Here is a 15478-nt window from a genome sequence, read left to right on the forward strand (position 1 = left end):
TTTTATTTTACAGAGGGCCTCACCAGACTGGCATCAGACTAGCTATGGAGCCACCAGATTGGCCATGAATTCCCAATCCTACTGACTCAGCCTCTTGCATGGTTAAATTATAGGCCTTAGCCACCCTAGCTAAAGATATTTTAATGTCAGGCATATTAAATAACAAGGTCTATTTTTGCTCACACTTTTTTTGTTGTTGTTGTTTTTTACGACACAGGGTTTCTCTGTATTGTTTTGGAGGCTATCGGTCCAGCCCGGCCTCAAACTCACAGAGATCCGCCTGCCGAGTGCTGGGATTAAAGGCGTGCGCCACCACCGCCCGGCTCGCTCACATTTTTAAAATCACTATCTAACAACAAAAATTTCCCCTTCTTTTTCTTTCTCTTGTCCTCAATTAAAATCCATGAATCTAGCCTAGCGTTGGTGGCGCACTCCTTTAATCCCAGCACTCGGCAGGCAGAGGCAGGCAGATCTCTGTGAGTTTGAGACCAGCCTGGTCTACAGAGTGAGTTCCAGGACAGCCTCCAAAACAATACAGAGAAATCCTGTCTCAAAAAAACCTAAAAACCCATGAATCTATATTTTAGAACTAGATCCTAATCGTGATTTCACAATTATCTGTATGGCCATGGTCAAACATGGTATCTTTTCAAATTGTGTGTGTGTGTGTGTGTGTGTGTGTGTGTGCCTGAGTATATGTATGTTCACTGCAGGGGTGGGTGCCCTCAAAGATCAGCAGGGAGCCTTGTATCCCCTTGAACTGGAGTGACTGTCAGTTATGAGGCCCCAGTGTGGGTGCTGAACCTGGGTACTTTGCAAGATCAGCAAGTGCTCTTAACCACTGAGCCATCTCTCCAGCCCTGCTTTATCCAGCATCTTTGGGCTTCACTTTCTCAGCTATCAAATTAACATCTGCTCTATTTTCTTCACAGGGCTGAGGTTAACATCAAACAAAAGAACACATAAATTATTTGGTACAAGTTATTAGCATGTCGTTCTAATTCCTTGAGAAATCAGGCTACTGTATGTAAGTGACGGGCAACGTTTTTAAAATTTTGTTCCCTATGTTATGTTTCAACTAGTTATAATATTATTTAACAACTTGCTCCTCTGGTAGTTACAGAAGGCAAAAGTTGTTTCTAACTTTTTATTTATATTACTTATCAATTTAGTTCCTAACTCTTGAAACTTATAGCTTGGTGTCTTCCTTGAGTATCCTAATATATAAAAGCTAAGATGAAATGTATTTTGTTTTAATACTACACTACTATTACGCCCATAAGGATGTGGATCTGACCAAAAGTCATAAGCTACAAATAATGGAGAATCATGCATTTCTTTAACTTAGGCCTTTAAAAAAATTCATTTATTCTACAAATATGTGAGTACAAAGTACAGGCTCTGTGCTAGATGCTGGGTATAAAAATGTGAAAAGCAGATATTGTACTTGTTCTCAAGAACAACCTGCCAATGAGGCAAACAAGGCAGATAAACATGCATGAGAAGATAAACTTTCGAAAACACTGTAAAGAAAACAGACAAGTTCTGCACACTATATGACCTGTGACAGCACAAAAATGAGCCGCCTTTCACTCCAACCCTGGAGGATTTAACCATTCTAACCCAGCTCCTCTACTCAACAACCTTGTGAGATGAACACATTACTTAAGGCTGTACCTCAAGTTTCTCCTGCAGAATTAGAAGAAACAATACCTTCCCCAAAAGAATGATATAATACCTAAGTCAAATGCTTTTGTTTTATTTTGAAACCAGGCACAAAGAATATTTAATATAATTTGAAAATAAAAATTCACTAACATGAATCTGTATTTTCAAATTGAATTAACATTCCTAAACTACTTAGAGAAGTGTCCTAGCACACAATAAGCATCATCATATAAATAATAATCATCACCAGATATATGTAGTTATAATACAGCTAACTAGTCATTTTAAATAAAAGTAAAATTGACAAAATGACTTAAAAAAAACTTTCAGGGAAAATCGGTCATTTTTCTCATGAGATCCTAAGAGACACCTTTAAGTTGAAAGAGAACGGCAGAGACATAAGGAGGGAGGCAAAGGAGGGACGGGGTAAAGGAAAAAGAAAAGGGGGAGACGAAGCCCAAAGGTTTCTGGGCCTCAGCTTTTGACAAAGGTCAACAGCGCACTCTGCTGGACCAGAGTCTCCCCTACACACTGAACAAAAAAAGCTGCTCCTGCATGCTACATTAAGTCAAATAGAATTACTATAATTAATGTATTTGATGCTATCATTTGTTTCATAAACACTGAAATAAGCATAAAACATGTCTGTAACAATGCCTTATTCATTATAAAGATTTACTTAAAAATATAAGTCAACTCCTAAGAAAATGATATGAATCCTGGAACAAAGCAGTAATAGTTTATCACTATATTCCCCCAAACACAAGGCTTCTCTTGATAACACTCTGATCATGTGAAGACTGATGATTTACTAGATTGCTAGTATATGAATTATTACAAGAAAATGAATCTGAAAGTCAGGTGTGGTGGTACACAGTGGGAATGCCAGTACTCAGAAGTTGGAGGCAGGCTGAAGTTCAAAATCATTGTTAGGTTACATAAGAAGCTGAAGACCAGCCTGAGACACGCGAGTCCTGTCTCAAACAAACAAACAAACAAAAGAGAAGGACAATTAAGGATAAAAGAATAGGGGCTGGAGAGATGGTCCACATGGCAGCTCAACGCTGACTGTAACTTCAGTTTCAGGGAACTGGATGACAGCCTTTTCTCACGCCTATGGGCACTGCACACATGTGGTGCCCACACATACACGCAGACAAAACACTCAGACACATAAAAATAAAACAGTTAAAGGCAACAACAAAAGTAACTTGGAGCCACTCCCACTCTCAGGAGCTCTTTCTCACTGTTCTTAAATAAATTTACATTCAGGGCTGGAGCAATGGCTCAGAGTTAAGAGCACTTGCTCATTTTCCAAAGGCCCCAAGTTCAGTTCCCAGCACCCATGTGGGCAGTTCACAACCACCTGTAACTCCAGGGGATCCTACACCCTCTTCTGGATTTCACAGGTACCAGCACACATGTGCACACACAGAGAAACACATATACATGAATAGTTAAGTCTTTAAAAATAAATCTATGTTTAGTTTTCTTTAAGAAAAGGTCAATCTACAACGTTCACAAAGTGAACCAGATGTCAGTAACGAACTGTTATTCGAGAGAAGGTATTGACTCTATTTTATTTCCTCTTCCTCCTACCTGTATGTAGTGATAAATTTCTATTTGACCCCCAAAAGACTGAACTTCTGGCAGACCTCACATCGAAGTTAATAATCCCCCTTGAGATCATTTAATACTCTGTATTTAATGAGCCTGCGGTCCTACTGCATACTCAGCCTGTTTAAGTTTAACCTGCCTTTAAGAAAACAATGGAACCAACTTTACTATGCCTTGAATGTCCCACACAATCAGCACATTCACTAAGACTACACATTTTATGATTGTTTCTATTGTAACTATTTATTCTATTATCTGCTAAGAAGCAAAACATATAGATTATTTTAACTTAAGGATTTGTGTACTGGGCTGGAGAGATGGCTCAGCACTTAAGAGCAGTGGCTGCTCTTCCAGGGGACTTGGGTTCCCAACGCTTACATGGTTGCTCACAATGGATCTGTAACTATGGTTCCAGAGGCTCTGATGCCCTCTTCTTGGACTCCCTGGGCACCAGACAAACATGTGGTACACAGACATACATGTAGATAAGGCATTCACATATATAAATACAATCTTTTAAATTACTTATTTTTATTTTATGTGCATTGATTGTTCTGCCTGCATGTATGTCTGTGTGAAGGTGTCAAACTCGGAGTTACAGACAGCCGTGAGCCCCTATGTGGGTGCTGGGAATTGAACCTGAGTCCTTTGGAAGAGCAGTGGGCACTCTTTTTGTTTTGTTTTTGTTTTTCGAGACAGGGTTTCTCTGTATTGTTTTGGAGGCTGTCCTGGAACTCGCTCTATAGACCAGGCTGGCCTTGAACTCACAGAAATCCGCCTGCCTCTACCTTCCGAGTGCTGGGATTAAAGGAGTGCGCCACCAACGCCCTGCCAGTGGGCACTTTTAACTGCTGAGCCATCTCTCCAATCCCATAAATACATTTCTTTAGAAAGGTTTTGGTGGCATTTGTTGCCTAGTCATTCAGAAAATACATTAAAAACTATATAATCATGCTTTTTATTAGAAACTCAAAAATGAACAAATATTAGAACGTAAGCATATGTTCTTTGCATCTTTAAGAGCATTGCCATAGCACTAAAAGTAATAAACCCCACACTAGACCTCATGTGGTATGTCACTGTCAAAACAAAAACACACTGGAAACAGAAATTTACACGTAGGGTATGGGTATATACCATGTATTTAAAACAATTTTAGCTTAGACTTTGGTCTCATTACCAAGACATTTCATCATAGAAAGTCTATGTAAATATTTCAAAATCTGGAAAACTAAAAAAAATGTGAAGTTTATTACAATCATTTCAGATAGAAAAGGAATAGTCAATATATATATATATATATATATATATATATATAAACATTTTAAAATCTAAATAAAATGTCAAAACCCCTTACAACCCTAATCCTAAGCACTGAAGATAATGGTTAGTCAACATGCACACTGTTGCTACTATTTCTTCTCCAATGAACCACCTAAGCTCCAAAATATACTAACATCTCTGTAATGATTTAATCCTCACACCTGCCCTGTGAGACAGACACTTGTATCTATTATTTAGCAAATGGGAAAATTAGGTACTGTACCAAGAGTTTAAAAAAAAATTAAGAATATATACACAAATAAGAGTTGTGTTTAATTCAGGCTCTTCAAGGTAAGACAGAGAGTGAAGCTGTATGTAGGTCAATGGTAGAACACTTGCCTAGCTGGCATTTAAGACGTTCTAGAGCCATCCTGAACTCCAACACAAAGAAAAAACTTTTTTAAAAGTTTTGGGAAACAACAAAATCAAAAGAGAAAACAACAAAAAAAAGAAATTTCAGATACCCTTTTAGTACTGTACTTTAATTCACTTTATAAAGGAGAAACTGAGACAGACAGAGAGAAAAGGGTTTACCATCTCACACATTAGTAAGCACAAATACAGTGGGGTTGCTTAAGAATTTGAACTCTTCTGTTACTCAAATCATACTACTCTTTCTCTACTTTCAAAACAGATTTAGAAAATTCCCTATTTTCCTTCTTTAAACTAAGCAAAGGCATAATACATACATTTTGGAAAGAGGAGCTTGTCTTTCTTACAGGAGACCCAGGATTTACTTTATTTTCTGAAGCTACTCGTGCATCCAAATGGTGGACATCCTTTTCCAAACAATGACGTTTTCTCATCTATAAACACAGAACCAGATGAAGAATAGTTAGATTGTGGATGTTTCTACCTTCCCTCATCTTCCTTCAAAAGGCTAGTTCTAACTAGCAATAATAAAATCTTGGAGCTGGAGAATTGGCTCAGTGGTTAAAAACACTAGCTGGCCTTCCAGAGGTCCTGAGTTCAATTCCCAGTCACCACATAATTGCTCACAATCTGGTGCCTTTTTCTGGCCTGCAGGGCTACATGCAGACAGAACACTGTATATAGAATAAATAAATACATCTTTAAAAAAATAAAATCTTAAAAACTAATATACACAGAAACCTCATAACACCATTAAGGCCAAAGAGAATATATGGTAGCAATTCTTGTGTCCTAATCAAGTATTAATGCATAAGAATTACAAAAAAATTTACTGTATTACAATGATCTTCCTATAAAATTGTCACACCATGTAGACAATAAATACAGCAATACAGCAAAGCCAATTCACATACCTAACTGGAAAATACATTAATAACTAATGTATTCTAGATTCTAGATTCTAACTTCATTTATAATTGTTACTTTTACAAAAATAAGCTAGTTTATTCTACTTCTAAAAACAAGATTTAATTCTAGAACACAAGCAATTTAAATATAGCCATGTGAAAGTACTCAATTTACATATAATTGACATGTTAATTAATAATCCCTCTTATGTATTTATAACTAAGTGCATTAAATTGTCAATCTCCCTATCTCTGTGGCATACATTTTAAAAAAAACTGTGTTCCTCTATGTTATATTCCATATGATGTACCTGGTGATTCAGTTTTTTAAATAAGTTTTAGAAATATTCATGTCTTGTAATGCAGTGATCTTAAAAACTCAGTGGACTGGAGAGATGGCTCAGAGGTTAAGAGCACTGCCTGCTCTTCCAGAGGTTCTGAGTTCAATTCCCAGCAACCAAAATGAAATACATACAAGCAGAATACTGCATACTAAATAAACAAATCTTAAAAAAATATTCAGTAAGTAGTCAGGCATATGGGTTCTGCATGTTTACAATCCCAACTATGTAGAAAGCCAAGGAAAGCTGGGCGTTGGTGGCGCACGCCTTTAATCCCAACACTCGGGAGGCAGAGGCACGCGGATCTCTGTGAGTCCGAGGCTAAGCTGGACCGACAGCCTCCAAAACAATACAGAGAAACCCTTTGGCGTAAAACCAAAAAAAAAAAAAAAAAAAATCAGTGTAGGCAACTCAGAAAGATCCTGTCTCAAAGTAAGTGACTGGACTATAAACTCAGTGGGAAAGAGTATTTGCTAAGCATGCTGGAGGACCTGGATTCAATACCTGTGCATGCACACAAACGCCAAGAACACCACTGAAACAACATTAAACCTCCATACATAAGAGTAAACTTTGTCATTTCACTTACACTATCAACACTTATCAAAGGTATTTGAACCAAAAGAAAGTGCTATAATTAAGTAGAGAGAATTGAAGAGTTTTAAAAGTACAGTAATGGGGCTGGAGAGATGGCTTAGCAGGTAAGAGCACCTGTTGTTGCTCTTTGCAGAGGACCCAGGTTCAGTTCCCAGCACCAACATGATGGTTCACAAGTATCCTTAACTCCAGTTCCAGGGGATCCAATAACCTCGTCTGACCTCTACTGGCATCAGGTATGCATGAGGAACACATACACACATGTAGGCAAAACTTTCCAGGGGATCTTTACTGGCATCAGGTATGCATGTGATACACATACACACATGTAGGCAAAACTTTCACACACATTAAAATAAAATTGTAAGTACAATACTCTTCAACAGCAAAGATGCTAAAACTGTAACAATATAAAATAACAAGGCCTCTGTACAAGGATAGCACAAAGAGTCACAAAACTCTCTCATATGAAAGATCTAGTTTAATAAAAAAAAAATCAGATGAGAAAGCAGAAAATAAGCTGCTTGGGAAAAGGAGACCAGCAAAGTGGGGAGAATAGGAGAGTGTCACTATGCTCAAAACATAAAATCCATGAATAAAAATGTCATCATGAAACCTATTATTTTATATAATGAATTATAGTAGTAATTTTGAAAATTAATAAATCAGAAAAGTTACAAAGTTGCTATATGTTTAGGATATGCCTTAAGTAAATACCATCATATTATTCATGTAAAAGAAAAGATCATGCAGTTGCATTATATTAGTGTAAACAACCTGCTACACTAACAACTTCCCTGGCAGCAATAACAACAAAATGAAAAGGACCATTTACTTTGTAGCTATTCTCTACCAGTGCCACCAACTTCATGTTCAGCTATGCCTAACTCCATAACTAGGTTATTTTAGCAGTCAATAAACTGCTTACCTGCTGTGCAGTCTCTAAGGGTCGGATTCTTTTCTTCTCCATTTGAAAATCATCATCTTCATCTCTGTGTATAGATGCCTGTTTCTTAGCAGATAACTTTGCAGCCAAAGTATTTTTTTCAGGAGAGTCTTATATAAAAAGTAAGTTTACAATAAATATGGTAAATTTATAATAGAGATATTATAAATAGCTCATTCTAAGGAATTTTAGAAGAAAACCAATATTTAAGATATTAAATACAAATATAAATTTCATAACACAGTTTAAAACCTATGATTTTTTTCCAATTGGCTGATTGATTGAGACAGTGTCTCACTATCCTAGCTGGCCTAGAACTTCCTATGTAGACCAGATTAGCTCAAACTCAAAGAAATCCGCTTACTTCTGCCTCTGAGATTAAAGATATGCACCAAGACATCCAGCAAGATATTTTTTAAAAAACTTTTTATCACCCAATTTATTTTTTGCCATAAATACACAAAGCATTTCAAGAAACACACATTTAACAGGACTCATGTTTTATAGGCTATACTGTATTACATGGTTTAAGAACTACAACTGTAAGGAGTATCGCTCAGCTGGTAGAGCAGTTGTCTGGCATGTGAGAAGCTTTAGGCTCAATCTCTAATACAAAGAATGCTGACAAAAAAGAGGCAACCAAGGTTACTTCACTTCTATGAAAGCCTTAGCATTTCTGTCCTACTGAGCTTCATCATGTTCTTTAGACTAGAAGCACTCACTGACTAAAACTCATGTCTTAATCTCACAACTCTGAAAGCTCATTCTTAAAGCCATCAAAACCCTCTTAACTGCTAAATTATAAAAATTATTCCCATTTTACTAAAGTGAATTTTAAAGAAATGGCCAATATTACAAAGTTAATAATTTGCAGAATTTAAGAGCAAGAGATTTGTCATTTTACTTTAAGATCTTTAAGGATAATTTCAGTACTGACAAACACAACATGCTATTTTCTGGAAACATGGCAAACACATTTCCTTTTCCTCCATGTCCATAACGACATTTTCACTATCCTATGCATTAACTGCTCCCATTTCCTATGTACCTTTTCTTAAAGGTACCTCCTTCCTCTGTCCCTTGACACACTCTTCCATTTCTGTGATTTAAATACCTTTAATAGTTACTTCTTGCACTGAGTACACGATGACCAGATAGCATGAGAATCAATGAAAGTGAAACAGCGCCTTGGCTTAAAAGATTCACAAATTACTCACTCACGGAGCAGAAAGATCTACAGAAGCAGACACAACAAGTTTAAGCCTATACACACAAAATAGAATCTATGTCAGATGCCAAAATTTTTCAGGAGACTTTTTTGGGTTGCTATATGTTTAATGGAAGAATATGTGTGATCCCCCATGTGAGTACCCACATGTGCATACACACATGTGCGTGTATGTGCATATTCATGGAAGCTAGAGGTCAACTGCAGGTATCTTCCTCAATCACTTCTCCACTTTTTTTTTCTTGATACAGTGTCCCTCACTGAACCTGGAGCTCACTGATTAACTAAACTGATTGCCCCACAGATCCTGTCTTCACCTCCTCGATGCTGCAGTTAGATGTACGCATTGAACTCAGATTTTTTTTAATCAAGACTTGTTTTATTATCTTCAACTGCATATGTGCACATGAATGTATATGCCCAGAGAGGATATGAGTGCTGAGAACTGAACTCTGGTCTCCTGGAAGAGCAGTTCTTGCTCTTAACCTCTGAACCACCTCTCCAGCCTCACACTTGCGATTTTAAGCGGGTGGTGGAGAATCAAACTCAGGTCCTCATGCTTGCACAGCAAACACTTTAACAAATGAATGCTCTTCGTGGACACAGATAGGAATAGGTTTTTTTAATATAATGATAATTAGTTCAACAATAAGGATCAAAGACCCAGATCTTCCATGATCCAAAAGCCTTTTCCATAAAAGCCATTAAAAAAGAAAAAATATAAACACAGAAGTTTTCTTTATATGCTATGATTTTTATTGTCTTGTATTGAGCTTATCTTTCTTAGCACAAGGTAGGTTAATTTTCTAAACTACATTATTGTTTTTGGTATAGTTCCTAGTCTTCTTTTAATTTACTTAAACATTGTGTGTATGAGTGATTTGTCTGCACACAGGTATATATACCACATGCATGTGGGGCTTGTAGAAGCCAGAAGAAGGTGTGGGAGTCCCTTAACTGGATTTACACATGGTTGTGAGTCACCATGTGAGTACTGGGATCAAACCCAGGTCCTCAGGAGCCATCTCTCCAGTTCTTTATCTATTCTCTACAGTTTAGGAGTTTGCAAGGAGTTCACCAAAAAGGTTAAATTATTAAAAAGCTTAAAAAGAAGTTAGGTATCTCCAAAATATATGAATGAAGAAAGAAAGAGAAAAGGGTGGGGACTTGCATTCCATACCATCTCAATAAAGCTAATATAGCAACAAAGTGAGTCACATGAATTTTGTTTCCCATTGCATAACGTTATGTTTATACTGTTCCTACTGCAGCTATTAACTATGTAATATTAACATCTGAAAAAAAGAAGTAACTTAATTTTAAAATGCCTTATTTTAAAATACACCTTATTGCTTAAAAAAAGAAAATAGCAATCATGCTTTTAGAAAAAAAAAATGGAGGGCTGGAGAGATGGCTCAGAGGTTAAGAGCACTGACTGCTCTGCCAGAGGTCCTGAGTTCAATTCCCAGCAACCACCAACCACATGGTGGCTCACAGCCATCTACAGTTCAATCTGGTGTCCTCTTCTGGCATGTAGTCAGAACACTGCATATGTAGTGAATAAATAAATCTTAAGAAAAAAAATGGCATCAACTGTGGAATATCCCTTTCCACTGTGTGAGTATATGTCACTGTGACTGGTTTAATAAAGAAGCTGACTGCCGGGTGGTGGTGGCACATGCCTTTAATCCCAGCACTCGGGAGGCAGAGGCAGGCGGATCTCTGTGAGTTCCAGACCAAGCCTGGTCTACCGAGCGAGTTCCAGGACAGGCTCCAAAGCAATACAGAGAAACCCTGTCTTGAAAAACAAAAAAAAATAAAAACTAAAAATAATAAAATAAAAAATAAAGAAGCTGACTAGCCAACAGTTGGAAAGGGTAAAGTTAGGCAGGAAAACCAAACTAGGACACTGGGAAGAAGGGTGGAGTCAGAGAGGTTGCCAAGAGATAAGAGGGAAGCAAGACATGCTATAGGACAGGTAAAGCCACAAGCCATGTGGCAATACATAGATTAATAGAAATGGATTGGGCTGGATAGATGGCTCAGAGGTTAAGAGCATTGGCTGCTCTTCCAAAGGACCAGCATCCACATGGCAGCTGTAACTCCCAAGACCTGACACCTTCAAATGCACATAAAATAAAGACAATGGAAGAAATGGGTTAAGTTGTAAGAGTTAGTTAGTAATAAGTCTGAACTATAGGCTGAAAATTTATATATTAAATCTCCGTGTCAGTTATTTGGGAACTGGCAGGTGGGAAAGAAAAGTCCCCCTACAATCAACAAATTTGTTCAATTAAGAGTTACCACAGACTTTTGATTTGAAAAGAATATAGAATCCACACAAAGTAACATAAAGTAAGGTATGCCTGCATTATTGAAGGAGGGCTAGAGGAAAGATCACAAAAACTGGGTAACTGTTGGCATTATCTACTACAGCTGATAAAAATGTACATGCTATAACCATCCTATTTCTAAGTATGTATATAATAGAAAAAAATCTATTTGTACCCATACAAACAAGAAAATCCTGTGTTATTAAACAAAAGTGGAAACAACTCAATTATCTGACAACTGTAGAACAGATGAATATATCCTGGCATATCAAAACAAGGAAATAAAATACAGAAGAGAAAGAATAAAAGCAATAGATTCTCAGCAATACAATACCGAGACAGACATAAGGCCACATATATGATTCCACTTGCATAACGAAGAGAAGCACATCATGGTGACAGAAGACAACACAGAGGAAAGCTAATGTGGGGAGGGGTTAACCCAGCAAAACATCTCAGTAATCAAAGTGAGAACACGAATAAAAAAGTCCAAAAGTTTTTGAGCAGTCAATGTTGTGGTAAAATTATTCCACTAGGGCACATTGTGCAGTTCAAAGCACATTCTTTGACATACTTGAAGCTTGAAGTTCCATAACCAGCATCGAAAATAAATAAATACAATTTAAAGGATTTCAGAGAGGCTCCGTGCATAAATGCACATGTGCCCAAGACCAATTACCTGAGCTAGGACCCACATGGTGGAAGGAGAGAACTGACACCAGCAGGCTGTCCTCTAGAAACCACATGAGTGCTGTGGCACATATACCCATTCACACACACACACACACACACACACACACACACACACACACACACACACACACACACACACACACACACGCACACACACACACAGAGGCACACACACAGAGGCACGCATGCACGCACACACACGATCATGCACAATAAAAAGATAAATATAATCAAATAAAGAATTTCAGGAGGGCTGAAATTCCAGTCCCAGGGTTTTTAAGGTTATCAGGCATACACAGGAAACAGACATACACTGCAGACAAATACTCATATACACAAAATAAATTAAAAAAAGGAATTTCAGAAAAATTAATCATACTAGCTAAATTTATATGAATTAAGCTTCAGAATAGTAATAAGTAAGGGAGGATCCAATACAGATTCCAACAGACATAAGCAGAATATAATTTACCTCGACAGGGTGATGAAGCGCCATTTCTTTCCAACGGTTTGCTTGGACTACTGAAATGAGGTGAAGTGCCCATGTTCGTGTCACTGTATGTAAAATTCTTTGAATGGCATGCACAGCAGCATGACGATGGCACCTCATGCTTTTTACTCAAGCTCTCATCCATTGGCTTTCCTAAACAAAACAAAACACCCTGTTTACAATATAACTAACAGATAGTAATTCTCCTTTTAGCTAAGTAAGCAACCACCTCAGTTCACCAAGAACTGAAAGTTTCCCAGGTTACAAGATTAAACTAAGAGAAACAATCTACCTGAACCTTATCTACAGTACAGAATCAGGACGGAAGAGAAAAACTATGCCTGCAATGTGTTCAGAAATATTATCAGTGTATAAACTATAAAAACATAATAACGAAGATTAATAATGTAATTAAAAGTACAATCACTCTCGTATTTATTTATATTCAGATTTATTTCAGAATCAAGCAAAAAGGGTTTCATTACTGCTATTTCCCTATTGGAAGAATTTGAAATTTCAGTATTCTAAATAATAAAGATAAGGATTGTCACAGTTCACATTATCCTTATTTTTTATTTACTTTTTAGGGTTTTTGTTTGTTTGTTTTTGAGATAAGACTTTCCGCAAAGCCCTGGCTGGCGTGGAACTAAGTAGATCTCAAACAGAGATCCACTTGCTTCTGCCTCCTGAGTTCTGGGATTAAAGATGTGAGTCACCACATCCACGCTCACATTGTATTTCTATTCAAATAGCAATATTCAGCTTTGGTGAGGTCCCCCACACCTTTAATGACAGCACTCAGGAGGCAGAGGCAGGTGGATCTCTGGTGATCTACACAGTGAGTTCCTGGACAGCTAAGGCTACATAAGGAAACTATTGTCTCAAAAACAAGCAAACAAAAAATCAAATCAAACAGAAACATTCTATCACCTACACATTCTGATATGAGTATCAAAGTACATTTAGGACAATATTCAAATCCAATATAAATTAAGATACCTAAACATACTTTTTAAAATTACAATAGGGGGACTGGAGAGAGGGCTTAGCAGTTAAGAACATTTACTGTTTTCCCAGGAATCTCAGTTCAGTTCCCAGCACACACATAGCTGCTCACAACCATCTGCAACTCCAGATGGCCCAATGCTTTCATCTGGGCTGCTCAGGCTCCAGACATGCATGTGGTGCATAGATATGCAAGAAAATATACTCACACACATAAATAAATACTTTTAAAGAAAATTAACAGTGTCTACATTATGTGCCCACATAATATACAATTACACAACTCATATACTTTAAAAAGCTAATCATGTTGGGTGGTGGCAACTCATGCCTTTAGTCCTAGCATTTGGGAGGCAGAGGCAGGTGGATCTCTGTGAGTTTGAGGGCAGCCTGGTCTACAGAGAGAGCTCTAGGACAGTCACAGCTACACAGAGAAACCCTGTCTTGAAAAACCAAACCAAACAAAACAAAACAAAAGAATGAGTAAGGAGCAGCTGCAGAGATGAGTTAAGTGCACTGCCTGCTCCTCCAAAGGTCCTAAGTTCAATTCCCAGTAACCACACGGTGGCTCACAACCATCTATAATGAGGTCTGGTGCCCTCTTCTAGTATGCAGATAGAACCATATATATGTATATATATGTAATAAAATTTTATAAAAAAATTTACTAACTTTCTGATAAAAATAGAAAAATGAACTGGGAGTGGTGGCACACACTTCTAATCCCAGCACTCAGGAGGCAGAGGCAGACATATCTCTGTGAGTTCGAGGCCAGCCTCATCTACAAAGCAAGTTCCAGGACAGCCAGGGCTACGCAGAAAACCCCTGTCTCAAAAAACCAAAAAAGAAAAAGAGAAAGAAAAGAAAACAAGCTAAATTTTTTTTTTAGTTTTTTTTATTTTAAATAGCTTGTTTTACATGTCAATCCCAGTTCCCTCTCCCTCCCCTCCTCCCGCACTCCCCTTCCACCCTCCCTCCCACCCTATTGCCACATACTAAATTAGCCACAAGCTAAATTTTTTAAATATACTGATGACATTGTTACTCATTTGTAATACAGATAACTGCCATTAAAATTTTTCTTTTTATTTAAATATTTTTTCATACAATACATACTGATAATGCTCCTATCATCCCTCAGTTCCTCTTAGATCTTCCCCACCTCCGCATCCACTCAACTATATAACTTTCTCTTTGTTTAAATAAACATGAACAACAATAAACACATACATTAAAATTCCACAAAAATGGAAACCAAAATATGCACTCAAAAGATCAATAAGATAGAAAAAATGCCTAAATAAGCAATAAAGAGACAAAAAGTCTACAAAAGTATCATTGAGTTAGTTTTGTGCTGGCGAACTACTCCTGGGCATGTAGCCTACCATGAAGCATGTGTAATATACTCAGTGAGACTCCATTGGAGGAAACTATTTCTCCCTTTGCGAGCAGATTATCAGTTGCAGATAACCTTTTGGTCAGGAGTGAAAGCTCATGTCCACTTGTAGTTGTCAGTACTGGGATTCCTGACTTGAACCTGTGTGCTGCCACAGTCACTGTGAGGTTATATGTTTATCAGTTCTGTAAGACACTGCTTTCTTGGAGTCATCTATCCCCTCTGGCTCTAGTAATCTTTCTACTTGCTTTTCTACACAGATCACGAGCCTCAGGGTGAGGGGCTTGATGAAGACGTCCCAGTTAGGACTGAGTGCTCTAAAGTGTCTCAAGCTGCACACAGTCCAGTCGTAGATCTGTGTCAGTCCGGTCTACTGTAAGAAGACACCTTTCTGATGATGGCTGCTGACTGGCACCAGTAACAACCAAAACGGACAGCCAAAAGATCATAAAATTTCTACTTTTTTTTAGCAGTCTTTCTTTACATTTATTTCACCATTTGTCTGTGTTAATGTGGGGAAGCGGGGACACACACTATGGCATGTGTGTGGAGCACAGAGGA

At 37.6% G+C, this 15478-nt stretch overlaps 1 protein-coding gene across 1 annotated transcript in view; it reads right to left on the minus strand.

The window, feature by feature from the left end:
• Nucleotides 1–15478, minus strand: part of Brip1 (BRCA1 interacting helicase 1) — a 128641-nt gene that overhangs the window by 106575 nt on the left and 6588 nt on the right. Inside the window, 3 exon segments of the mRNA XM_040749404.1 lie at nucleotides 5298–5414; nucleotides 7755–7882; nucleotides 12499–12669. Coding sequence (XP_040605338.1) covers nucleotides 5298–5414; nucleotides 7755–7882; nucleotides 12499–12669 — 416 coding nt within the window.

Source organism: Mesocricetus auratus, unplaced genomic scaffold (genome assembly GCF_017639785.1).
Source record: "Mesocricetus auratus isolate SY011 unplaced genomic scaffold, BCM_Maur_2.0 Super-Scaffold_100007, whole genome shotgun sequence".
Classification (NCBI taxonomy): domain Eukaryota; kingdom Metazoa; phylum Chordata; class Mammalia; order Rodentia; family Cricetidae; genus Mesocricetus; species Mesocricetus auratus.